A 27423-nucleotide genomic window follows, 5' to 3' on the forward strand; every position below is an offset into this window, starting at 1 on the left:
TGAGGTTCAAGGCTTTGGCAGTCTGGAGGAATTTTTGGAGGTTGGCGTCGTGGTCCTGCTGATCGTGGCCGCAGATGGTTACATTGTCGAGGTACGGGAACGTGGCCCGTAACCCATGTTGATCAACCATTCGGTCCATTTCCCGTTGGAAGACCGAGACGCCGTTTGTGACGCCAAAAGGGACCCTTAGGAAGTGGTATAATCGCCCGTCTGCCTCGAAGGCTGTGTACTTGCGGTCACTTGGGCGGATGGGGAGCTGATGGTAGGCGGACTTGAGGTCCACGGTGGAGAAGACTTTATACTGGGCAATCCGATTGACCATGTCGGATATGCGGGGGAGAGGGTACGCGTCTAGTTGTGTGTACCTGTTGATGGTCTGGCTATAGTCAATGACCATCCTTTGTTTCTCCCCTGTCTTCACTACTACCACCTGCGCTCTCCAGGGACTATTGCTGGCCTGGATTATGCCCTCCTTTAGTAGCCGCTGGACTTCGGAGCGAATGAAGGTCCGGTCCTGGGCGCTGTACCGTCTGCTCCTAGTGGCGACGGGTTTGCAATCCGGGGTGAGGTTCGCAAACAAGGACGGGGGTTGCACCTTGAGGGTGGCGAGGCCGCAGATAGTGAGTGGGGGTATGGGGCCGCCGAATTTAAACGTAAGGCTCTGTAGGTTACATTGAAAATCTAAGCCCAGCAAGGTGGGGGCACAGAGTTGGGGAAGGACGTTAAGTTTGTAGTTTTTGAATTCCCTCCCCTGTACCGTTAGGGTAACTATGCAGAATCCCTGGATCTGTACGGAGTGGGATCCTGCGGCTAGGCAAATCTTTTGTGCGCTGGGGTAGGTAGTTAAGGAACAGCGTCTTACCGTGTCGGGATGTATAAAACTTTCCGTGCTCCCGGAGTCGACTAGGCATGGCGTCTCGTGGCCGTTAATTAGGACCGTTGTCGTCGTCGTCTGGAGAGTCCGGGGCCGAGCCTGATCGAGCGTAACCGAAGCGAGCCGTGGTTGTAGTAGTGGGGTGGGGTCCATTGTTGCCGTCCAAGAGGACGTCGGGGATGGATAAAATGGCCGCCCCCATACCTCGCCCGTAGATGAGGGGTCACAAGATGGCGTCGGGGGTGGACAAAATGGCCGCCCCCATGCGTCGTACAGGTCGGGGGCGGTCCAAGATGGCGGGGCCCCTCCTCCCCTCGTGGTGGTCGGGACCCAAAATGGCGGCGTCTGCGGGTCGCACATTGAGTGCTGGGGGGTCTGGGGGGCGCTAGGACCGCGCGGAGTTTCCGGGCCGCGGGCGCTAGGACCGCGCGGAGTTCCTTTGGTGCGAGCGCCAGGGCCGCGGGCGCTAGGACCGCGCGGAGCTCCCTCGCTGGGGACCGGCAGGTCAGTAGTGCGAGCGCTGGGACAGTGAGGAGGTCCCTCGCCGGGGACGGAGATCGGGGTCCAGGTAAGTTGTATTGCCGGCGGGTCAGGCGTGGGGCGCGGGACGGGGGTGAGGGACCAGGTCGGCGGCGTTGGCGGGTCAGGCGTGGGGCGTGGGACGGGGGCGAGGGCCCAGGTCGGCGGCGCTGGCGGGTCAGGCGTGGGGCGCGGGACGGGGGCGAGGGCCCAGGTCGGCGGCTCCGGCGGGTCAGGTGTGGGGCGCGGGACGGGGGCGAGGGCCCAGGTCGGCGGCGCTGGCGGGTCAGGCGTGGGGCGCGGGACGGGGGTGAGGGCCCAGGTCGGCGGCTCCGGCGGGTCAGTCGTGGGGCCGCGAGCGCTGGCACCGCGCGGAGCTCCCTCGCCGGGGACAGCGGTGGTCGGGGTCAAGGTAGGTGGCGCCGGCGGGTCAGGCGTGGGGCGCGGGACGGGGGTGAGGGTGGCGTTCGGGATACGGAAAACCCCTTCCTCTCCGTGGAGAGTGGTGGCCGGCACCCAAATCGGGAGCGCCGGCGGCGGGTCATACATGGGCTGCGGGGAGGGGGGTTGGGGAGCGTAGGCGGCGTGCAGGGCTCCCAGTTCTCCCGGGGCCGCGGTGGTCGGGACCCAAAATGGCGGCGCCTGGGGGTCGCACATGGCGTGCTGGGGGGGTTGGGAGGCATAGACTGCCTGTAGGGCTCCCTGTTCTCCCGGGACGGCGGCGACCACGCGGGACCGGCACACCACCGCATAGTGGCCCTTTTTCCCGCAGCTTTTGCAGATGGCTGCGCGGGCCGGACAGCGTTGTCGGGGGTGCTTCGCCTGGCCGCAGAAATAACAGCGGGCGCCCCCGGTGCGACTCGGCGTTTGGACTGCGCAAGCCTGTGGGGTGTCCGGGGGGGGGGTAGGGGGTTTGCCGCGGCGGGTACGTACGGGGCCCAATGGCCTGCCGCGCGGTCGGGGCCGTAGGCGCGGGTATTACGCGCGGCTACGTCCAGCGAGGCTGCCAGGGCCCGTGCCTCTGAGAGTCCTAGTGACTCTTTTTCTAGAAGTCTTTGGCGGATTTGGGAGGATTGTATACCTGCAACAAAAGCATCGCGCATTAACATGTCCGTGTGTTCGTTTGCGTTCACCGACGGGCAGCTGCAGGCTCGTCCCAAAATCAGCAGCGCGGCGTAGAACTCGTCCATCGATTCTCCGGGAGCTTGCCGTCTCGTCGCGAGCTGGTAGCGAGCGTAGATTTGGTTAACTGGGCGAACGTAGAGACTTCTCAGTGCTGCGAACGCCGCCTGGAAATCGCGGGTGTCTTCAATGAGGGTGAAAATCTCCGTGCTCACCCTCGAGTGCAGGACCTGCAGTTTTTGTTCATCTGAGACTCGGCCTGTGGTCGATGTGATGTAGGCCTCAAAGCAAGTCTGCCAGTGTTTGAAGGCTGCTGCTGCATTCACTGCGTGGGGGCTGATCCTCAGGCATTCTGGAATGATCCTGAGCTCCATAGTCCTTTTTAGGCACGCTTAATAAATTGTGGCGCACAAAGACTCCGTGAGACAAACAGAGTGAAGTCGATGAGGCTTTATTAAGCGTGTCTGTTCCCCAGCAGCCCGATAGTAAACTGGCCTGCGGGGGAAGGCACCGGCTTCTTATACTTCGCCTTCAGGGCGGAGTATGAGGTCAACGGCCAACCAGGACCCGGGATCTGTCAGCCAATGACATTAGGGCTTCCAGTCCCACATGACCCCCAATACATACTACCACACACATATAGAGATCACTACAGTCATCATCATGTTGTTGTTTGTGGGAGCTTGTAATATGCAAATCGCCTAAATTTTTCCATTGCTCTACTACCAACAGGACCCAAAGACAGTGATTACACTTCAAAAAGAACTTCACTGGCTAAAACATTTTGGGACAACCTGTGATGGCAGACAAATGTTTATGAATGCAAGTCTTAATTGGCGGCTTGAAATCCTACACCCCATCCTCCTCCTTAAACATTCACTCCGTCCACCACCAGTGTGCCGTGGCAGCAGTGTGCACCATCCACAAAATGCACTGCAGCAACTTGTAAACCTCCTTTGACAGCACCTTTGAAGCCCAAACCTCCACCAGCTAGAACAATATCAATCAGTAACATGCCAGTAATTTTGTAAAATATTGTCCATTGTGTGTCCTGTTCTTGGGCTGCTTTATTCCTGCTAATCACCACCAAGACCTCTTAATGCCGATGGGAACACAGTTATGGTCAGCAAGTGTGGTTTTCTGTGAGTTTATTGGTAATGTTCACACAGATCGACATGGGTCACAAGTCATAATGCAAACACCTGCTGTGTCATCCACTAAATAAATGGACAATGGTTCCAGCTTAGACTTTGCTCTTACAGTTATTCCCTGTGCCCCTCCGAGCTCTATTAGCAATGGAAATGTGACTCAAAGAGATAGGTGGATATACGGAACAGATGCAAAATATTCCTGCCATGCTGGCTATACTCTGATTGGCCGACGTACCATTAATTGCACAGACACTGGAAATTGGAGTCATGAAGCACCCACTTGTCAAGATAATGTAAAATGTAAATCTCGATCACAAATTATTGCCATATTTCTTTACGTCTGCCTGTCTTCACTTGTGCCAATGTTCTCTTTGACTGGCTCTCTGGCAGTGTAAGCTATTGCCCAGGTGTGACAAGCTCATCCTGAATCTTTGTCCTGGCTGTTGTGGAGTGTGACATGATAGCAAGGTGTGGGAACATGCTTTCAGTCTTGTACACAATCAAGGGTGACAGTCCAGTGCTGTACAGAGGGAGTGCTGCACTGTTAGAGGTGCTATTGTTTGGATGTGATGCTAAACTGAGGCCCTGTCTGCTTGCTCTCTGACATGAATGATTGCATGGCACGATTATGAAGCAGAGGAGACATATTCTTCCTGAAATCCCATCCAACATTTATCCTTCAATCTATGCCACAAAAACAGATTATTTGGTCATTGTTTTGTTACCTGTGTGGTAGGTAACATGTGCTATTCAATCCTTGGTATTGAAGAGGTCTTCTGAATCTCGATGAAGAAGACTCGAACTTGTCCAGTAGTAACAAAACGTTTATTGAGTAACTATAACAAAAATTGCATGAGTTCTTTACTTTAACTTTGATACTAGTGATAAGGTTAACAAGATCTAACTACAGTAACTATGCAGAACTCCACTAGCCATCTGAACTAGTCTGCTATTGCCCTGGTCAAAGAGCACCCCTGAGAGAGCCAGAGCCCTAATGTGGTTGCCTTTTATACCCCTGTTGGTCCGGCACTCCGCTGATCATGTGGTGCTACTGATTACACATTAAGCCCTTGTGTACATGCACATATAGAGATCACTACAGTCATCATCATGTTGTTGTTTGTGGGAGCTTGTAATATGCAAATCGCCTACATTTTTCCATTGCTCTACCACCAACAGGAGGACCCAAAGACAGTGATTACACTTCAAAAAGAACTTCACTGGCTAAAACATTTTGGGACAACCTGTGATGGCAGACAAATGTTTATGAATGCAAGTCTTAATTGGAGGCTTGAAATCCTACACCCCATCCTCCTCCTTAAACATTCACTCCGTCCACCACCAGTGTGCCGTGGCAGCAGTGTGCACCATCCACAAAATGCACTGCAGCAACTTGCAAAACCTCCTTTGACAGCACCTGTGAAGCCCAAACCTCCACCAGCTAGAACAATATCAATCAGTAACATGCCAGTATTTTTGTAAAATATTGTCCACTGTGTGTCCTGTTCTCGGGCTGCTTTATTCCTGCTAATCACCACCAAGACCTCTGAATGCCGAAGGGACACAGTTATGGTCAGCAAGTATGGTTTTCTGTGAGTTTATTGGTAATGTTCACACAGATCGACATGGGTCACAAGTCGTAATGCAAACACCTGCTGTGTCATCCACTAAATAAATGGACAATGGTTACAGCTTAGACTTTGCTCTTACAGTTATTCCCTGTGCCCCTCCGAGCTCTATTAGCAATGGGATTGTGACTCAAAGAGATAGGTGGATATACGGAACAGATGCAAAATATTCCTGCCATGCTGGCTATACTCTGATTGGCCGACGTACCATTAATTGCACAGACACTGGAAATTGGAGTCATGAAGCACCCACTTGTCAAGGTAATGTAAAATGTAAATCTCGATCACAAATTATTGCCATATTTCTTTAAGTCTGCCTGTCTTCACTTGTGCCAATGTTCTCTTTGACTGGCTCTCTGGTGGTGTAAGCTATTGCCCAGGTGTGACAAGCTCATCCTGAATCTTTGTCCTGGCTGTTGTGGAGTGTGACATGATAGCAAGGTGTGGGAACATGCTTTCAGTCTTGTACACAATCAAGGGTGACAGTCCAGTGCTGTACAGAGGGAGTGCTGCACTGTTAGAGGGGCTATTGTTTGGATGTGATGGTAAACTGAGGCCCTGTCTGCTTGCTCTCTGACATGAATGATTGCATGGCACCATTATGAAGCAGAGAAGACATATTCTTCCTGAAATCCCATCCAACATTTATCCTTCACTCTATGCCACAAAACAGATTATTTGATCATTGTTTTGTTTCCTGTGTGGTAGGTAACATGTGCTACTCAATCCTTGGTTATTGAAGAGGTCTTCTGAATCTCGATGAAGAAGACTCAAACTTGTCCAGTAGTAACAAAACGTTTATTGAGTAACTATAACAAAAATTGCATGAGTTCTTTACTTTAACTTTGATACTAGTGATAAGGTTAACAAGATCTAACTACAGTAACTATACATAACTCCACTAGCCATCTGAACTAGTCTGCTAGTGCCCTGGTCACAGTGCACCCCTGAGAGAGCCAGAGCCCTAATGTGGTTGCCTTTTATACCCCTGTTGGTCCGGCACTCCGCTGATCATGTGGTGCTACTGATTACACATTAAGCCCTTGTGTACATGCACATATAGAGATCACTACAGTCATCATCATGTTGTTGTTCGTGGGAGCTTTTAATATGCAAATCGCCTAAATTTTTCCATTGCTCTACTACCAACGGGACCCAAAGACAGTGATTACACTTCAAAAAGAACTTCACTGGCTAAAACATTTTGGGACAACCTGTGATGGCAGACAAATGTTTATGAATGCAAGTCTTAATTGGAGGCTTGAAATCCTACACCCCATCCTCCTCCTTAAACATTCACTGCGTCCACCACAAGTGTGCCGTGGCAGCAGTGTGCACCATCCACAAAATGCACTGCAGCAACTTGCAAAACCTCCTTTGACAGCACCTTTGAAGCCCAAACCTCCACCAGCTAGAACAATATCAATCAGTAACATGCCAGTATTTTTGTAAAATAATGCCCATTGTGTGTCCTTTCTTGGGCTGCTTTATTCCTGCTAATCACCACCAAGGCCTCTTAATGCCGACGGGAACACAGTTATGGTCAGCAAGTGTGGTTTTCTGTGAGTTTATTGGTAATGTTCACACAGATCGACATGGGTCACAAGTCATAATGCAAACACCTGCTGTGTCATCCACTAAATAAATGGACAATGGTTACAGCTTAGACTTTGCTCTTACAGTTATTCCCTGTGCCCCTCCGAGCTCTATTGGCAATGGAAATGTGACTCAAAGAGATAGGTGGATATACGGAACAGATGCAAAATATTCCTGCCATGCTGGCTATACTCTGATTGGCCGACGTACCATTAATTGCACAGACACTGGAAATTGGAGTCATGAAGCACCCACTTGTCAAGGTAATGTAAAATGTAAATCTCAATCACAAATTATTGCCATATTTCTTTAAGTCTGCCTGTCTTCACTTGTGCCAATGTTCTCTTTGACTGGCTCTCTGGTGGTGTAAGCTATTGCCCAGGTGTGACAAGCTCATCCTGAATCTTTGTCCTGGCTGTTGTGGAGTGTGACATGATAGCAAGGTGTGGGAACATGCTTTCAGTCTTGTACACATTCAAGGGTGACAGTCCAGTGCTGTACAGAGGGAGTGCTGCACTGTTAGAGGGGCTATTGTTTGGATGTGATGCTAAACTGAGGCCCTGTCTGCTTGCTCTCTGACATGAATGATTGCATGGCACAATTATGAAGCAGAGAAGACATATTCTTCCTGAAATCCCATCCAACATTTATCCTTCACTCTATGCCACAAAACAGATTATTTGATCATTGTTTTGTTACCTGTGTGGTAGGTAACATGTGCTACTCAATCCTTGGTTATTGAAGAGGTCTTCTGAATCTCGATGAAGAAGACTCAAACTTGTCCAGTAGTAACAAAACGTTTATTGAGTAACTATAACAAAAATTGCATGAGTTCTTTACTTTAACTTTGATACTAGTGATAAGGTTAACAAGATCTAACTACAGTAACTATACATAACTCCACTAGCCATCTGAACTAGTCTGCTAGTGCCCTGGTCACAGTGCACCCCTGAGAGAGCCAGAGCCCTAATGTGGTTGCCTTTTATATCCCTGTTGGTCCGGCACTCCGCTGATCATGTGGTGCTACTGATTACACATTAAGCCCTTGTGTACATGCACATATAGAGATCACTACAGTCATCATCATGTTGTTGTTTGTGGGAGCTTTAAATATGCAAATCGCCTAAATTTTTCCATTGCTCTACTACCGACGGGACATAAGACAGTGATTACACTTCAAAAAGAACTTCACTGGCTAAAACATTTTGGGACAACCTGTGATGGCTGACAAATGTTTATGAATGCAAGTCTTAATTGGCGGCTTGAAATCCTACACCCCATCCTCCTCCTTAAACATTCACTGCGTCCACCACCAGTGTGCCGTGGCAGCAGTGTGCACCATCCACAAAATGCACTGCAGCAACTTGCAAAACCTCCTTTGACAGCACCTTAGAAGCCCAAACCTCCACCAGCTAGAACAATATCAATCAGTAACATGCCAGTATTTTTGTAAAATATTGTCCACTGTGTGTCCTGTTCTCGGGCTGCTTTATTCCTGCTAATCACCACCAAGACCTCTGAATGCCGAAGGGACACAGTTATGGTCAGCAAGTATGGTTTTCTGTGAGTTTATTGGTAATGTTCACACAGATCGACATAGGTCACAAGTCATAATGCAAACACCTGCTGTGTCATCCACTAAATAAATGGACAATGGTTACAGCTTAGACTTTGCTCTTACAGTTATTCCCTGTGCCCCTCCGAGCTCTATTAGCAATGGAAATGTGACTCAAAGAGATAGGTGGATATACGGAACAGATGCAAAATATTCATGCCATGCTGGCTATACTCTGATTGGCCGACGTACCATTAATTGCACAGACACTGGAAATTGGAGTCATGAAGCACCCACTTGTCAAGGTAATGTAAAATGTAAATCTCGATCACAAATTATTGCCATATTTCTTTAAGTCTGCCTGTCTTCACTTGTGCCAATGTTCTCTTTGACTGGCTCTCTGGTGGTGTAAGCTATTGCCCAGGTGTGACAAGCTCATCCTGAATCTTTGTCCTGGCTGTTGTGGAGTGTGACATGATAGCAAGGTGTGGGAACATGCTTTCAGTCTTGTACACAATCAAGGGTGACAGTCCAGTGCTGTACAGAGGGAGTGCTGCACTGTTAGAGGGGCTATTGTTTGGATGTGATGCTAAACTGAGGCCCTGTCTGCTTGCTCTCTGACATGAATGATTGCATGGCACAATTATGAAGCAGAGAAGATATATTCTTCCTGAAATCCCATCCAACATTTATCCTTCACTCTCTGCCACAAAACAGATTATTTGATCATTGTTTTGTTACCTGTGTGGTAGGTAATATGTGCTACTCAATCCTTGGTTATTGAAGAGGTCTTCTGAATCTCGATGAAGAAGACTCAAACTTGTCCAGTAGTAACAAAACGTTTATTGAGTAACTATAACAAAAATTGCATGAGTTCTTTACTTTAACTTTGATACTAGTGATAAGGTTAACAAGATCTAACTACAGTAACTATACATAACTCCACTAGCCATCTGAACTAGTCTGCTATTGCCCTGGTCACAGTGCACCCCTGAGAGAGCCAGAGCCCTAATGTGGTTGCCTTTTATACCCCTGTTGGTCCGGCACTCCGCTGATCATGTGGTGCTACTGATTACACATTAAGCCCTTGTGTACATGCACATATAGAGATCACTACAGTCATCATCATGTTGTTGTTTGTGGGAGCTTTTAATATGCAAATCGCCTAAATTTTTCCATTGCTCTACTACCAACGGGACCCAAAGACAGTGATTACACTTCAAAAAGAACTTCACTGGCTAAAACATTTTGGGACAACCTGTGATGGCAGACAAATGTTTATGAATGCAAGTCTTAATTGGAGGCTTGAAATCCTACACCCCATCCTCCTCCTTAAACATTCACTCCGTCCACCACCAGTGTGCCATGGCAGCAGTGTGCACCATCCACAAAATGCACTGCAGCAACTTGCAAAACCTCCTTTGACAGCAGCTTTGAAGCCCAAACCTCCACCAGCTAGAACAATATCAATCAGTAACATGCCAGTATTTTTGTAAAATAATGCCCATTGTGTGTCCTGTTCTTGGGCTGCTTTATTCCTGCTAATCACCACCAAGGCCTCTTAATGCCGACGGGAACACAGTTATGGTCAGCAAGTGTGGTTTTCTGTCAGTTTATTGGTAATGTTCGCACAGATCGACATGGGTCACAAGTCATAAAGCAAACACCTGCTGTGTCATCCACTAAATAAATGGACAATGGTTACAGCTTAGACTTTGCTCTTACAGTTATTCCCTGTGCCCCTCCGAGCTCTATTAGCAATGGAAATGTGACTCAAAGAGATAGGTGGATATACGGAACAGATGCAAAATATTCCTGCCATGCTGGCTATACTCTGATTGGCCGACGTACCATTAATTGCACAGACACTGGAAATTGGAGTCATGAAGCACCCACTTGTCAAGGTAATGTAAAATGTAAATCTCAATCACAAATTATTGCCATATTTCTTTAAGTCTGCCTGTCTTCACTTGTGCCAATGTTCTCTTTGACCGGCTCTCTGGCAGTGTAAGCTATTGCCCAGGTGTGACAAGCTCATCCTGAATCTTTGTCCTGGCTGTTGTGGAGTGTGTCATGATAGTAAGGTGTGGGAACATGCTTTCAGTCTTGTACGCAATCAAGGGTGACAGTCCAGTGCTGTACAGAGGGAGTGCTGCACTGTTAGAGGTGCTATTGTTTGGATGTGATGCTAAACTGAGGCCCTGTCTGCTTGCTCTCTGACATGAATGATTGCATGGCACCATTATGAAGCAGAGAAGACATATTCTTCCTGAAATCCCATCCAACATTTATCCTTCAATCTATGCCACAAAACAGATTATTTGATCATTGTTTTGTTACCTGTGTGGTAGGTAACATGTGCTATTCAATCCTTGGTATTGAAGATGTCTTCTGAATCTCGATGAAGAAGACTCAAACTTGTCCAGTAGTAACAAAACGTTTATTGAGTAACTATAACAAAAATTGCATGAGTTCTTTACTTTAACTTTGATACTAGTGATAAGGTTAACAAGATCTAACTACAGTAACTATACATAACTCCACTAGCCATCTGAACTAGTCTGCTATTGCCCTGGTCACAGTGCACCCCTGAGAGAGCCAGAGCCCTAATGTGGTTGCCTTTTATACCCCTGTTGGTCCGGCACTCCGCTGATCATGTGGTGCTACTGATTACACATTAAGCCCTTGTGTACATGCACATATAGAGATCACTACAGTCATCATCATGTTGTTGTTTGTGGGAGCTTTTAATATGCAAATCGCCTAAATTTTTCCATTGCTCTACTACCAACGGGACCCAAAGACAGTGATTACACTTCAAAAAGAACTTCACTGGCTAAAACATTTTGGGACAACCTGTGATGGCAGACAAATGTTTATGAATGCAAGTCTTAATTGGAGGCTTGAAATCCTACACCCCATCCTCCTCCTTAAACATTCACTCCGTCCACCACCAGTGTGCCGTGGCAGCAGTGTGCACCATCCACAAAATGCACTGCAGCAACTTGCAAAACCTCCTGTGACAGCACCTTTGATGCCCAAACCTCCACCAGCTAGAACAATATCAATCAGTAACATGCCAGTATTTTTGTAAAATATTGTCCACTGTGTGTCCTGTTCTCGGGCTGCTTTATTCCTGCTAATCACCACCAAGACCTCTGAATGCCGAAGGGACACAGTTATGGTCAGCAAGTATGGTTTTCTGTGAGTTTATTGGTAATGTTCACACAGATCGACATAGGTCACAAGTCATAATGCAAACACCTGCTGTGTCATCCACTAAATAAATGGACAATGGTTACAGCTTAGACTTTGCTCTTACAGTTATTCCCTGTGCCCCTCCGAGCTCTATTAGCAATGGAAATGTGACTCAAAGAGATAGGTGGATATACGGAACAGATGCAAAATATTCATGCCATGCTGGCTATACTCTGATTGGCCGACGTACCATTAATTGCACAGACACTGGAAATTGGAGTCATGAGGCACCCACTTGTCAAGGTAATGTAAAATGTAAATCTCGATCACAAATTATTGCCATATTTCTTTAAGTCTGCCTGTCTTCACTTGTGCCAATGTTCTCTTTGACTGGCTCTCTGGTGGTGTAAGCTATTGCCCAGGTGTGACAAGCTCATCCTGAATCTTTGTCCTGGCTGTTGTGGAGTGTGACATGATAGCAAGGTGTGGGAACATGCTTTCAGTCTTGTACACAATCAAGGGTGACAGTCCAGTGCTGTACAGAGGGAGTGCTGCACTGTTAGAGGGGCTATTGTTTGGATGTGATGCTAAACTGAGGCCCTGTCTGCTTGCTCTCTGACATGAATGATTGCATGGCACAATTATGAAGCAGAGAAGATATATTCTTCCTGAAATCCCATCCAACATTTATCCTTCACTCTCTGCCACAAAACAGATTATTTGATCATTGTTTTGTTACCTGTGTGGTAGGTAATATGTGCTACTCAATCCTTGGTTATTGAAGAGGTCTTCTGAATCTCGATGAAGAAGACTCAAACTTGTCCAGTAGTAACAAAACGTTTATTGAGTAACTATAACAAAAATTGCATGAGTTCTTTACTTTAACTTTGATACTAGTGATAAGGTTAACAAGATCTAACTACAGTAACTATACATAACTCCACTAGCCATCTGAACTAGTCTGCTATTGCCCTGGTCACAGTGCACCCCTGAGAGAGCCAGAGCCCTAATGTGGTTGCCTTTTATACCCCTGTTGGTCCGGCACTCCGCTGATCATGTGGTGCTACTGATTACACATTAAGCCCTTGTGTACATGCACATATAGAGATCACTACAGTCATCATCATGTTGTTGTTTGTGGGAGCTTTTAATATGCAAATCGCCTAAATTTTTCCATTGCTCTACTACCAACGGGACCCAAAGACAGTGATTACACTTCAAAAAGAACTTCACTGGCTAAAACATTTTGGGACAACCTGTGATGGCAGACAAATGTTTATGAATGCAAGTCTTAATTGGAGGCTTGAAATCCTACACCCCATCCTCCTCCTTAAACATTCACTCCGTCCACCACCAGTGTGCCATGGCAGCAGTGTGCACCATCCACAAAATGCACTGCAGCAACTTGCAAAACCTCCTTTGACAGCAGCTTTGAAGCCCAAACCTCCACCAGCTAGAACAATATCAATCAGTAACATGCCAGTATTTTTGTAAAATAATGCCCATTGTGTGTTATGTTCTTGGGCTGCTTTATTCCTGCTAATCACCACCAAGGCCTCTTAATGCCGACGGGAACACAGTTATGGTCAGCAAGTGTGGTTTTCTGTCAGTTTATTGGTAATGTTCGCACAGATCGACATGGGTCACAAGTCATAATGCAAACACCTGCTGTGTCATCCACTAAATAAATGGACAATGGTTACAGCTTAGACTTTGCTCTTACAGTTATTCCCTGTGCCCCTCCGAGCTCTATTAGCAATGGAAATGTGACTCAAAGAGATAGGTGGATATACGGAACAGATGCAAAATATTCCTGCCATGCTGGCTATACTCTGATTGGCCGACGTACCATTAATTGCACAGACACTGGAAATTGGAGTCATGAAGCACCCACTTGTCAAGGTAATGTAAAATGTAAATCTCAATCACAAATTATTGCCATATTTCTTTAAGTCTGCCTGTCTTCACTTGTGCCAATGTTCTCTTTGACCGGCTCTCTGGCAGTGTAAGCTATTGCCCAGGTGTGACAAGCTCATCCTGAATCTTTGTCCTGGCTGTTGTGGAGTGTGTCATGATAGTAAGGTGTGGGAACATGCTTTCAGTCTTGTACGCAATCAAGGGTGACAGTCCAGTGCTGTACAGAGGGAGTGCTGCACTGTTAGAGGTGCTATTGTTTGGATGTGATGCTAAACTGAGGCCCTGTCTGCTTGCTCTCTGACATGAATGATTGCATGGCACCATTATGAAGCAGAGAAGACATATTCTTCCTGAAATCCCATCCAACATTTATCCTTCAATCTATGCCACAAAACAGATTATTTGATCATTGTTTTGTTACCTGTGTGGTAGGTAACATGTGCTATTCAATCCTTGGTATTGAAGATGTCTTCTGAATCTCGATGAAGAAGACTCAAACTTGTCCAGTAGTAACAAAACGTTTATTGAGTAACTATAACAAAAATTGCATGAGTTCTTTACTTTAACTTTGATACTAGTGATAAGGTTAACAAGATCTAACTACAGTAACTATACATAACTCCACTAGCCATCTGAACTAGTCTGCTATTGCCCTGGTCACAGTGCACCCCTGAGAGAGCCAGAGCCCTAATGTGGTTGCCTTTTATACCCCTGTTGGTCCGGCCCTCCGCTGATCATGTGGTGCTACTGATTACACATTAAGCCCTTGTGTACATGCACATATAGAGATCACTACAGTCATCATCATGTTGTTGTTTGTGAGAGCTTTTAATATGCAAATCGCCTAAATTTTTCCATTGCTCTACTACCAACGGGACCCAAAGACAGTGATTACACTTCAAAAAGAACTTCACTGGCTAAAACATTTTGGGACAACCTGTGATGGCAGACAAATGTTTATGAATGCAAGTCTTAATTGGAGGCTTGAAATCCTACACCCCATCCTCCTCCTTAAACATTCACTGCGTCCACCACCAGTGTGCCGTGGCAGCAGTGTGCACCATCCACAAAATGCACTGCAGCAACTTGCAAAACCTCCTTTGACAGCACCTTAGAAGCCCAAACCTCCACCAGCTAGAACAATATCACTCAGTAACATGCCAGTATTTTTGTAAAATATTGCCCATTGTGTGTCCTGTTCTTGGGCTGCTTTATTCCTGCTAATCACCACCAAGACCTCTTAATGCCGACGGGAACACAGTTATGGTCAGCAAGTGTGGTTTTCTGTGAGTTTATTGGTAATGTGCACACAGATCGACATGGGTCACAAGTCATAATGCAAACACCTGCTGTGTCATCCACTAAATAAATGGACAATGGTTACAGCTTAGACTTTGCTCTTACAGTTATTCCCTGTGCCCCTCCGAGCTCTATTAGCAATGGAAATGTGACTCAAAGAGATAGGTGGATATACGGAACAGATGCAAAATATTCCTGCCATGCTGGCTATACTCTGATTGGCCGACGTACCATTAATTGCACAGACACTGGAAATTGGAGTCATGAAGCACCCACTTGTCAAGGTAATGTAAAATGTAAATCTCGATCACAAATTATTGCCATATTTCTTTAAGTCTGCCTGTCTTCACTTGTGCCAATGTTCTCTTTGACTGGCTCTCTGGCTGTGTAAGCTATTGCCCAGGTGTGACAAGCTCATCCTGAATCTTTGTCCTGGCTGTTGTGGAGTGTGACATGATAGTAAGGTGTGGGAACATGCTTTTACTCTTGTACGCAATCAAGGGTGACAGTCCAGTGCTGTACAGAGGGAGTGCTGCACTGTTAGAGGTTCTATTGTTTGGATGTGATGCTAAACTGAGGCCCTGTCTGCTTGCTCTCTGACATGAATGATTGCATGGCACCATTATGAAGCAGAGAAGACATATTCTTCCTGAAATCCCATCCAACATTTATCCTTCAATCTATGCCACAAAACAGATTATTTGGTCATTGTTTTGTTACCTGTGTGGTAGGTAACATGTGCTATTCAATCCTTGGTATTGAAGATGTCTTCTGAATCTCGATGAAGAAGACTCGAACTTGTCCAGTAGTAACAAAACGTTAATTGAGTAACTATAACAAAAATTGCATGAGTTCTTTACTTTAACTTTGATACTAGTGATAAGGTTAACAAGATCTAACTATAGTAACTATACATAACTCCACTAGCCATCTGAACTAGTCTGCTTTTGCCCTGGTCACAGTGCACCCCTGAGAGAGCCAGAGCCCTAATGTGGTTGCCTTTTATACCCCTGTTGGTCCGGCACTCTGCTGATCATGTGGTGCTACTGATTACACATTAAGCCCTTGTGTACATGCACATATAGAGATCACTACAGTCATCATCATGTTGTTGTTTGTGGGAGCTTGTAATATGCAAATCGCCTAAATTTTTCCATTGCTCTACTGCCAACGGGACCCAAAGACAGTGATTACACTTCAAAAAAAACTTCACTGGCTAAAACATTTTGGGACAACCTGTGATGGCAGACAAGTGTTTATGAATGCAAGACTTAATTGGAGGCTTGAAATCCTACACCCCATCCTCCTCCTTAAACATTCACTCCGTCCACCACCAGTGTGCCGTGGCAGCAGTGTGCACCATCCACAAAATGCACTGCAGCAATTTGCAAAACCTCCTTTGACAGCACCTTTGAAGCCCAAACCTCCACCAGCTAGAACAATATCATTCAATAACATGCCAGTATTTTTTTAAAATATTGCCCATTGTGTGTCCTGTTCTTGGGCTGCTTTCTTCCTGCTAATCACCACCAAGAGCTCTTAATGCCGACGGGAACACAGTTATGGTCAGCAAGTGTGGTTTTCTGTGAGTTTATTGGTATTGTTCACACAGATCGACATGGGTCACAAGTCATAATGCAAACACCTGCTGTGTCATCCACTAAATAAATGGACAATGGTTCCAGCTTAGACTTTGCTCTTACAGTTATTCCCTGTGCCCCTCCGAGCTCTATTAGCAATGGAAATGTGACTCAAAGAGATAGGTGGATATACGGAACAGATGCAAAATATTCCTGCCATGCTGGCTATACTCTGATTGGCCGACGTACCATTAATTGCACAGACACTGGAAATTGGAGTCATGAAGCACCCACTTGTCAAGGTAATGTAAAATGTAAATCTCGATCACAAATTATTGCCATATTTCTTTAAGTCTGCCTGTCTTCACTTGTGCCAATGTTCTCTTTGACTGGCTCTCTGGCAGTGTAAGCTATTGCCCAGGTGTGACAAGCTCATCCTGAATCTTTGTCCTGGCTGTTGTGGAGTGTGACATGATAGTAAGGTGTGGGAACATGCTTTCAGTCTTGTACGCAATCAAGGGTGACAGTCCAGTGCTGTACAGAGGGAGTGCTGCACTGTTAGAGGTGCTATTGTTTGGATGTGATGCTAAACTGAGGCCCTGTCTGCTTGCTCTCTGACATGAATGATTGCATGGCACCATTATGAAGCAGAGAAGACATATTCTTCCTGAAATCCCATCCAACATTTATCCTTCAATCTATGCCACAAAACAGATTATTTGATCATTGTTTTGTTACCTGTGTGGTAGGTAACATGTGCTATTCAATCCTTGGGATTGAAGAGGTCTTCTGAATCTCGATGAAGAAGACTCAAACTTGTCCAGTAGTAACAAAACATTTATTGAGTAACTATAACAAAAATTGCATGAGTTCTTTACTTTAACTTTGATACTAGTGATAAGGTTAACAAGATCTAACTACAGTAACTATACATAACTCCACTAGCCATCTGAACTAGTCTGCTATTGCCCTGGTCACAGTGCACCCCTGAGAGAGCCAGAGCCCTAATGTGGTTGCCTTTTATACCCCTGTTGGTCTGGCACTCCGCTGATCATGTGGTGCTACTGATTACACATTAAGCCCTGGTGTACATGTACATGTTGTTGTTTGTGGGAGCTTGTAATATGCAAATCGCCTAAATTTTTCCATTGCTCTACTACCAACGGGACCCAAAGACAGTGATTACACTTTAAAAAGAACTTCACTGGCTAAAACATTTTGGGACAACCTGTGATGGCAGACAAATGTTTATGAATGCAAGTCTTAAGTGGAGGCTTGAAATCCTACACCCCATCCTCCTCCTTAAGCATTCACTGCATCCACCACCAGTGTGCCGTGGCAGCAGTGTGCACCATCCACAAAATGCACTGCAGCAACTTGCAAAACCTCCTTTGACAGCACCTTCGAAACCCAAACCTCCACCAGCTAGAACAATATCAATCAGTAACATGCCAGTATTTTTTTAAAATATTGCCCATTGTGTGTCCTGTTCTTGGGCTGCTTTCTTCCTGCTAATCACCATCAAGAGCTCTTAATGCCGACGGGAACACAGTTCTGGTCAGCAAGTGTGGTTTTCTGTGAGTTTATTGGTAATGTTCACACAGATCGACATGGGTCACAAGTCATAATGCAAACACCTGCTGTGTCATCCACTAAATAAATGGACAATGGTTACAGCTTAGACTTTGCTCTTACAGTGATTCCCTGTGCCCCTCCGAGCTCTATTAGCAATGGAAATGTGACTCAAAGAGATAGGTGGATATACGGAACAGATGCAAAATATTCCTGCCATGCTGGCTATACTCTGATTGGCCGACGTACCATTAATTGCACAGACACTGGAAATTGGAGTCATGAAGCACCCACTTGTCAAGGTAATGTAAAATGTAAATTTCGATCACAAATTATTGCCATATTTCTTTAAGTCTGCCTGTCTTCACTTGTGCCAATGTTCTCTTTGACTGGCTCTCTGGCTGTGTAAGCTATTGCCCAGGTGTGACAAGCTCATCCTGAATCTTTGTCCTGGCTGTTGTGGAGTGTGACATGATAGTAAGGTGTGGGAACATGCTTTCAGCCTTGTACGCAATCAAGGGTGACAGTCCAGTGCTGTGCAGAGCGAGTGCTGCACTGTTAGAGGTGCTATTGTTTGGATGTGATGCTAAACTGAGGCCCTGTCTGTTTGCTCTCTGACATGAATGATTGCATGGCACGATTATGAAGCAGAGAAGACATATTCTTCCTGAAATCCCATCCAACATTTATCCTTCAATCTATGCCACAAAACAGATTATTTGGTCATTGTTTTGTTACCTGTGTGGTAGGTAACATGTGCTATTCAATCCTTGGTATTGAAGAGGTCTTCTGAATCTCGATGAAGAAGACTCGAACTTGTCCAGTAGTAACAAAACGTTTATTGAGTAACTATAACAAAAATTGCATGAGTTCTTTACTTTAACTTTGATACTAGTGATAAGGTTAACAAGATCTAACTACAGTAACTATACATAACTCCACTAGCCATCTGAACTAGTCTGCTTTTGCCCTGGTCACAGTGCACCCCTGAGAGAGCCAGAGCCCTAATGTGGTTGCCTTTTATACCCCTGTTGGTCCGGCACTCCGCTGATCATGTGGTGCTACTGATTACACATTAAGCCCTTGTGTACATGCACATATAGAGATCACTACAGTCATCATCATGTTGTTGTTTGTGGGAGCTTGTAATATGCAAATCACCTAAATTTTTCCATTGCTCTACTACCAATGGGACCCAAAGACAGTGATTACACTTTAAAAAGAACTTCACTGGCTAAAACATTTTGGGACAACCTGTGATGGCAGACAAATGTTTATGAATGCAAGTCTTAAGTGGAGGCTTGAAATCCTACACCCCATCCTCCTCCTTAAACATTCACTGCGTCCACCACCAGTGTGCCGTGGCAGCAGTGTGCACCATCCACAAAATGCACTGCAGCAACTTGCAAAACCTCCTTCGACAGCACCTTCGAAACCCAAACCTCCACCAGCTAGAACAATATCAATCAGTAACATGCCAGTATTTTTTTAAAATATTGCCCATTGTGTGTCCTGTTCTTGGGCTGCTTTCTTCCTGCTAATCACCACCAAGAGCTCTTAATGCCGACGGGAACACAGTTCTGGTCAGCAAGTGTGGTTTTCTGTGAGTTTATTGGTAATGTTCACACAGATCGACATGGGTCACAAGTCATAATGCAAACACCTGCTGTGTCATCCACTAAATAAATGGACAATGGTTACAGCTTAGACTTTGCTCTTACAGTGATTACCTGTGCCCCTCCGAGCTCTATTAGCAATGGAAATGTGACTCAAAGAGATAGGTGGATCTACGGAACAGATGCAAAATATTCCTGCCATGCTGGCTATACTCTGATTGGCCGACATACCATTAATTGCACAGACACTGGAAACTGGAGCCATGAAGCACCCACTTGTCAAGGTAATGGCCGCGATCTTCCCAAAAGGGAAACAATACCCGGAGCGAATTTGTTTAGCCACGTGTTTCCCGGCACTCGCAGTGCCGAGAAAGACATGTCTATTCAACGCGACTCGCTTTGAATAAAGACGAGGCCGCAGATAACCCCATTTTTGACAATGGGGAACTCCGCTCGTCGGAACTCCCCGTTGTAGCACAAGATTAGGATGCCATTTTTAAATGTCGTCTCGATCTCTGAGGCTCTGACTCCACCCCCCCAACGGGTTTGTGAGGACCAGCACCAAACGGTGCTCGCCCGAGGTCACTTGAGGCGAATGCGTTGAATCCCAAAGCCTCAGTTATCCCGGGAATCTGCACATTAGAGTAAGGCTTACTGCCTCTCACTAATATGCAGATTTGCTAAAAAATGATCGTGCCCATTGTGGGCGGGATTCCCCTTGCAACATCTCGCGAGTTTGCGTTGACACCCGCGAGTCATTGCGAGCTGGGGAGATCCCGCGAGTGGGGTCTCCCGACTTTCACCGGCCACGCTGCGCCGTGGCGAGCTGCTTTTCCAGCGCAGCATGGTCGGAAGACGCGCCCAATGTACTATGACATAAAAGAGAAATTCAATTGTACTGCTTATTAGCATAAATACTTCTCATTACTTTATAAATGATGGGGAATGTTGGCATTTGCATATCTCTCTCTCGACTGTGTTCTGTTCTGTTTACAAAGAATACAGACATGAGGTTGCCTGCTGGAATATTTCAGGCCACGGTTGAAGTGTTATACGATTGTCTCAAATCACAGAACACCATTGAGTTCATTGAATTACATTTCTAACACATCCTTTGTGCGATTGCTTTTCAACCTTCATCCATCAACAGTTTCTTAACCATTTTCAACCAAGAATAAATAAAGTGCAGTTTAAAAATGTAAATCTCTATCGCAAATTATTGCATTATTTCTTTAAGTCTGCCTGGCTTTCACTTGTGATTCTCTTTGATTCGCTCCCTGATGGCACAAGCTATTGCGCAGGCACAACAAACTCTTCCTGACTGCTTGTCCTCGCTGTTGTAGAGTGTGACATGACAGTAAGGTGTGGGATCATGCTTTCAGTCTCATATGCAATCAAGGGCGACAGTCCAGTGCTGTACTGAGGGTGTGTTGCACTATTAGAGGTGCTATTGTTTGGATGTGAAGCCAAACTGAGTCCCTGTCTGCTTGCTCTCTGACATGAAAGTTCCCACGGCACCATTATGAAGCAGAGAAGACCAATTCACCGTGATTTCCCAGCCAACATTTATCGTTCAATCTATGCCCAATAAAAGATTATTTGATAGAACATAGAACATTACAGCGCAGTACAGGCTCTTCGGCCCTCGATGTTGAGCCGACCTGTGAAACCACTCTAAAGCCCATCTACACTATTCCCTTATCGTCCATATGTCTATCCAATGACCATTTGAATGCCCTTAATGTTGGCGAATCAACTACTGTTGCAGGCAGGACATTCCACGCCCTTACTACTCTCTGAGTAAAGAACCTACCTCTGACACCTGTCCTATATCTATCTCCCCTCAATTTAAAGCTATGTCCCCATATGCTCGACATTACCATCTGAGAAAAAAAGGCTCTCACTGTCCACCCTATCCAATCCTCTGATCAAGTTGTATGCCTCAATTAAGTCACATTTTAACCTTCTTCTCTCTAACGAAAACAGCCTCAAGTCCCTCAGCCTTTCCTCATAAGATCTTCTCTCCATACCAGGCAACATTCTGGTAAATTTCTTCTGCACCCTTTCCAATGCTTCCACATCCTTCCTATAATGCGGCGACCAGAATTGCACGCAATACTCCAAATGCGGCCGCACCAGAGTGTTGTACAGCTGCAACATGACCTCATGGCTCCAAAACTCAATCCCTCTACCAATAAAAGCTAACACACCGTACGCCTTCTTAACAACCCTCTCAACCTGGGTGGCAACTTTCAGGGATCTATGTACATGGACACCGAAATCTCTCTGCTCATCCACACTGCCAAGAATTTTACCATTAGCCCAGTACTCTGTCTTCCTGTTATTCCTTCCAAAATGAATCACCTCACACTTTTCTGCATTAAACTCCATTTACCACCTCTCAGCCCAGCGCTGCAGCTTATCTATGTCCCTCTGTAACTTGTAACATCCTTCTGCACTGTCCACAACTCCACCGACTTTAGTGTCATCTGCAGATTTACTCACCCATCCTTCTACGCCCTCCTCCAGGTCTTTATAAAAATGACAAACAGCAGTGGCCCCAAAACAGATCCTTGCGGTACACCACTAGTAACTGGACTCCAGTCTGAACATTTCCCATCAACCACCACCCTTTGTCTTCTTCCAGTTAGCCAATTTCTGATCCAAACTGCTAAATCACCCTGAATCCCATGCCTCCGTATTTTCTGCAGCAGCCCACCGTGGGGTACCTTATCAAACACTTTACTGAAATCCATATACACCACATCAACTGCTTTACCCTCATCCACCTGTTTGGTTACCTTCTCAAAGTACTCAATAAGGTTTGTGAGGCACGACCGACCCTTCACAAAACCGTGTTGACTATCTCTAATCAAATTATTCCTTTCCAGATGATTCTACATCCTATCTCTTATAAACCTTTCCAAGACTTTGCCCACAACTACACCCCTTCTTGAACAAGGGGACAACATTTGCTATCCTCCAGTCTTCTGGCACTATTCCTGTAGACAAAGATGACTTAAAGATCAAAGCCAAAGGCTCAGCAATCTCCTCCCTAGCTTCCCAGAGAATCCTAGGATAAATCTCATCCGGCCCAGGGGACTTATCTATTTTCACACTTCCCAGAATTGCTAACACCTCCTCCTTATGAACCTCAAGTCCTTCTAGTCTAGTAGCCTGAATCTCAATTCTCCTCGACAACATTGTCTTTTTCCTGTGTGAATACTGACGAAAAATATTCATTTAGCACCTCTCCTATCTCCTCGGACTCCACGCACAACTTCCCACTACTGTCCTTGACTGGCCCTACTCTTACCCTAGTCATTCTTTTATTCCTGACATATCTATAGATCATTATCATATACCTGTTTGTGGGAGGTTGTCATGTGCAAATTTCCTACATTACAACATTACACTTCAAAAAATGCTTCACTGACATTTTAGGATAACCTGTGATTGCAGCGGAATGTTTATGAATGCAAGTCTTAATTGGAGGCTGGAAATTCTGCAGCTGGTCCTCACCTCCCGAACTGCCAAATCCAAGGCACACGTCAGGATTGTGAAGGAATGGTCTCCACTTGCCTGAATACGTGCAGATCTAACACTCATTCACTTCGACCACCTCCAATGTGCAAGTGACACCAGTGCGTTCCGTCTGCAGAATGATAGAATCATAGAATTTACAGTGCAGAATGAGATCATTCGGCCCATCGAATCTGCACCAGCCCTTGGAAATAGCACCCCACTTAAGCCCACGCCTCCACCCCATCCCCATAACCCCACCCAACCCTTTTAGACACTAAGGGCAATTTAGCATGCCCAATCCACCTAACCTGCACATCTTTGGACTGTGGGAGGAAACCGGAGCACCCAGAGAAAACCCACGGACACATGGGGAGGACGTGCAGACTCCGCACAGACAGTGACCCACACCGGGAATCGACCTGGGAACCTGGAGCTGTGAAGCAACTGTGCTAACCACTGTGCTAACGTGGGCACCTTGCCAAATCTCCATGACGGTACCTTCTAAACCCAAACCTCCACCAGCTAGAACAGGGTATTCAGCATATGGCCCAAAGGCTCCTTGAGGTTTACTGTGGCCCACTCGTCAACGCCCACCCAATCACCACCTCTCACCCATTCAGCGGCCCTCCCGTTTGTCACCTGTCCCATACCCCACTTCTCTCCTTGACCTTCCCGTTCGCAGCCTGTCTTGATGGTCACCTGCCTCCTCCCTCTCTCCCCCAGGTCTTTCATACCAGAGGGTATAAGCTTACATTGTAATTTCTGTTGGAAAATCAATTATGATCCTTTCCAGAAACCCCAAATACGAAAAAAACAAGGTCAATTATTTTTGTCCAAAATCAGTCAGTAACATTCTCGTATTTTTATAAAATGTTGTCCACTCTGTGTCCTGTTCTCGCGCTGCTTTCCTCTTAATCAGCACCAAGAACTCTGAATGTCGGGCAGCATGGTAGCACAGTGGGCAGCACGACTGCTTCACAGCTCCAGGGTCCCGGGTTTGATTTCCAGCTTGGGTCACTGTCCATGCGGAGTTTGCACATTCTCTCCGTATTTGCATGGGTTTCGCTCCCACAACCCAAAGATGTACAGGGTAGGTGGATTGGCCATGCTAAATTGCCACTTAATTGGAAAAAATGAATTGGGTACTCAAAATTTTTTTAAAGAACTCTGAATGCCGACAGGAACATTGTTATGATAAGCAAGTGTGGTTTTCTATGAGTTTGTTGGTCATGTTCAGTCAGATCCACATGGGTCACAAGTCATAATGCAAACACCTGCTGTGTCATCCACTAAATAAATGGACAATGGTTACAGCTTAGACTTTGCTCTTACAGTTATTCCCTGTGCCCCTCCGAGCTCTATTTGCAATGGAAATGTGACTCAAAGAGATAGATGGATATACGGAGTAGATGCAAAATGTTCTTGCCATGCTGGCTACACTGTGATTAGCTGACATACCATTTATTGCACAGACACTGGAAGTTGGAGCCATGAACCACCCACTTGTCACAGTAGTGTACTGTAACATAAACAGAGAAATTCAATTGTACTGGTTAGTAGCATAAAAAGGTCTCACTACTTTAAAAATAATAGGGAATTTTGGCATTTGAAAATTTCTGTCTCGGTTTTGTTCTGTTCTGATTGCAAGTTATAAAGACACGAGGCTGGAATATTTCGGCCTATGTTTGGAGTGTTGCACCATAGTCTCAAAGAATACCATTGAGTTCATTTAATTATGGGGGCGGTTCTCCGGCAAAATTTCTAAGTTCATTTGAGGTGGGTTTTTCAGGCAGTTTCCCGCCAGCCCATGTTTGAAATGTTATACCATTGTTTCAAATCATAGAATATCATTGAGTTCATTGAATTACATTTCTAACAAAACGTGCGATTGCTTTTTAAACTTCATCCAACAACAATTTGTTCGGCATTTTCAACCAAGAATAAATAAAGTGCAGTTTATAAAATGTAAATCCCAATCACAAATTATTGCTGTATTTCTTTAAGTCTGCCTGGCTTTTACTTGTGCCAGTGTTCTCTTTGACTAGCTATCGGGTGGCTTAAGCTGTTGCCCATGTGTGACAAACTCATCCGGAACCCGCATTCTGACTGCTATGGAGTGGTGGGCGCAATCCTCCGGCCTGGTTAGACTCACGCTCAAGTGTAACGAGGCCGGTGAATAGCGGGAGAGGCCAAAAAAATGGGAACCGCGCCAGGCGACAAACTGTTTGCGATGCAACCCATCTGCTCACGTAGGCGAATTAGAAATCTTGCCGTAGCGTGGCCAGAAACCAATTATCACCACTTAGCCCCATTTCCATACAATTAACGAGAGCCACCTGTCAACCAACGGCTTCCTGTCATTTGCCGGCCTCCCCAGCAAGTGCTCGCGCTGGCGCCGATTGGTCACCCTTTTTAAAAACGTGAACCTGACAGAAGGGCGTCTGTGGGGAGCCAAGGAGGGGAGTAACAATCTTTGCTCACAGGTAAAGAGACTGGGGGCGCTGGCCTTGCCAACCCAGTCTCGGCGGGGTTGGGGGACCCACCGCAGAGGTGGGCCCCATAGGAGGGTCGGGGGGAGGTGCTGGGAGGGTAACTGGGGGGGCAATTGTTTGCGGACCCGCCGTGCCAACCCTCGGATCCCAACCCCATTCTGGGGGAAACCCCTGCCCTTGCCCGTCTGCCCCCTCGATCACCCATAATCCCACTGACTGCTGAGGCCTTTGGCCGCGCGGCTGAAGGCTATCGCTATTAGGGAAATGCCAATCGTGGTTAAGTGAGCACATGACACATGACAAGTGGATTCCTGTGGGTGGGCGGGCCATGTAGCATGTGGGAGTCGTTGCCTAGCATTCTAATCGAACGTTGGTGCCTGGACACTGTGTGGGAATCAACACCACACATGCAGCAGCCAACATCCAAACACCCAGGGATGGGACACAGCACCCAGACACGACCACGGCCGGAGGGTGGGTTGGTGCCATGGGGAGGGAAGGTTGCCTGAAGAGACAGGCAAAGGGTCCGGGGGTCAGCCTGCATTGCGGAAGCAAGTGATAGAGGTACCATAATAGTTGTGCAAAATATTGTTTATTGTGCTGTACAATACCCCATTTCTGAGAGTCCTGCGCCCCAACCCCCCATTGCCCACAGCCCCACTCCTACCTAACTTCTCCCCCCTACCCCAGTGCCCTCAGTGATGCTCAACATGCCTGGCCCTCCTAGCTCTACCACTACGCCTTGGTGTTTCCCCAGGATGCACATCTGAGGTGGGGGAAGACAGCTGCTTACCCCGTACCATGGCCTTCGATGCCCTTGGCACAGGCACTGCTGTACCACCCTGTGTGCTGACGCGAGACGCGGCTACAGCAGAGGGGTGGAACTCGGGGGAGCTGGTGGCCACCGTCGCTGCACCATGGGTGGGTCCGGGTTGGACTCAGCCCCCCCACCTCCTAGTCGGTGCCCATAGGGCCCTGGGGTTCACCTTGGAGTGGATGGGCAGCTGATTCGGGCCCCGGTTGCCTCTGCATTATCTGGCTCTGCCAGCCCTGGTGGTTCCCCATGGTCTGCACCACCGTGTGGCGCCCTCGGTGATGCTCCTGAGTGACTGGGACACATCCCCTAGTGATCGGGCCACGCTCTGCAGTGCCTCAGCCATGCCACCTGCCCCTGGGACAAGCTCCGCAGCGTCTCGGCCATGCCCATCTGAGAGCGGGACATGTCCCACAGAACCCCATCAAGGTCGGCTTGGTGCTGGGTGACATCACCAGTGAGGCAGTCATACTGCTAAGAACCTCAGCCATTACCGTCACTGACTGCGCTACGCCTTTGACACCTTCACGTTGTACACCAGGCTCTCCCCTGTGGTTGCCACCCTGGCAGTGTTGGCCTCAGTGCCACTCACTGTCCAGGAGGTGGGGGCGCTGAGTCCAACCCAGACCCACCCATGGTGCAGCGACGGTGACCACCAGCTCCCCCGAGGTCCACCCCTCTGCTGTAGCTGCGTCTCGCGTCAGGCAAACGTCCAAGAGATCGAAAACAAGCTGGATGAACTTAATGCCAGACTTACCTCTCAGAGGGAAGTAAGAGACTGCTGTGTGCTCTGTTTCACAAAGACATGGCTCATCCCCGCCTCACCGGACTGTGCCATACAACCTGAAGGCTTCTCAATTCACCAGGTGGACCGCACCACGTCATCAGGCAAAGCGAAGGGTGCAGGGGTTTGCCTCCTCATCAACTCCTCCTAGTGCTTGGATGTGGCGACCCTGGCGACCGAC

At 46.8% G+C, this 27423-nt stretch overlaps 1 protein-coding gene across 1 annotated transcript in view; it reads left to right on the forward strand.

Annotated features, from left to right (window-relative positions):
* Nucleotides 1–27423, forward strand: part of LOC140394571 (sushi, von Willebrand factor type A, EGF and pentraxin domain-containing protein 1-like) — a 109205-nt gene that overhangs the window by 49762 nt on the left and 32020 nt on the right. The window contains exons 7-17 of the mRNA XM_072481927.1: nucleotides 3778–3966; nucleotides 5379–5555; nucleotides 6977–7153; nucleotides 8574–8750; nucleotides 10173–10349; nucleotides 11770–11946; nucleotides 13369–13545; nucleotides 14967–15143; nucleotides 16565–16741; nucleotides 18137–18313; nucleotides 19735–19911. Coding sequence (XP_072338028.1) covers nucleotides 3778–3966; nucleotides 5379–5555; nucleotides 6977–7153; nucleotides 8574–8750; nucleotides 10173–10349; nucleotides 11770–11946; nucleotides 13369–13545; nucleotides 14967–15143; nucleotides 16565–16741; nucleotides 18137–18313; nucleotides 19735–19911 — 1959 coding nt within the window. The remainder of the gene's footprint in view (nucleotides 1–3777; nucleotides 3967–5378; nucleotides 5556–6976; nucleotides 7154–8573; nucleotides 8751–10172; nucleotides 10350–11769; nucleotides 11947–13368; nucleotides 13546–14966; nucleotides 15144–16564; nucleotides 16742–18136; nucleotides 18314–19734; nucleotides 19912–27423) is intronic.

This window comes from Scyliorhinus torazame, chromosome 17, assembly GCF_047496885.1.
Source record: "Scyliorhinus torazame isolate Kashiwa2021f chromosome 17, sScyTor2.1, whole genome shotgun sequence".
NCBI classification, from domain to species: domain Eukaryota; kingdom Metazoa; phylum Chordata; class Chondrichthyes; order Carcharhiniformes; family Scyliorhinidae; genus Scyliorhinus; species Scyliorhinus torazame.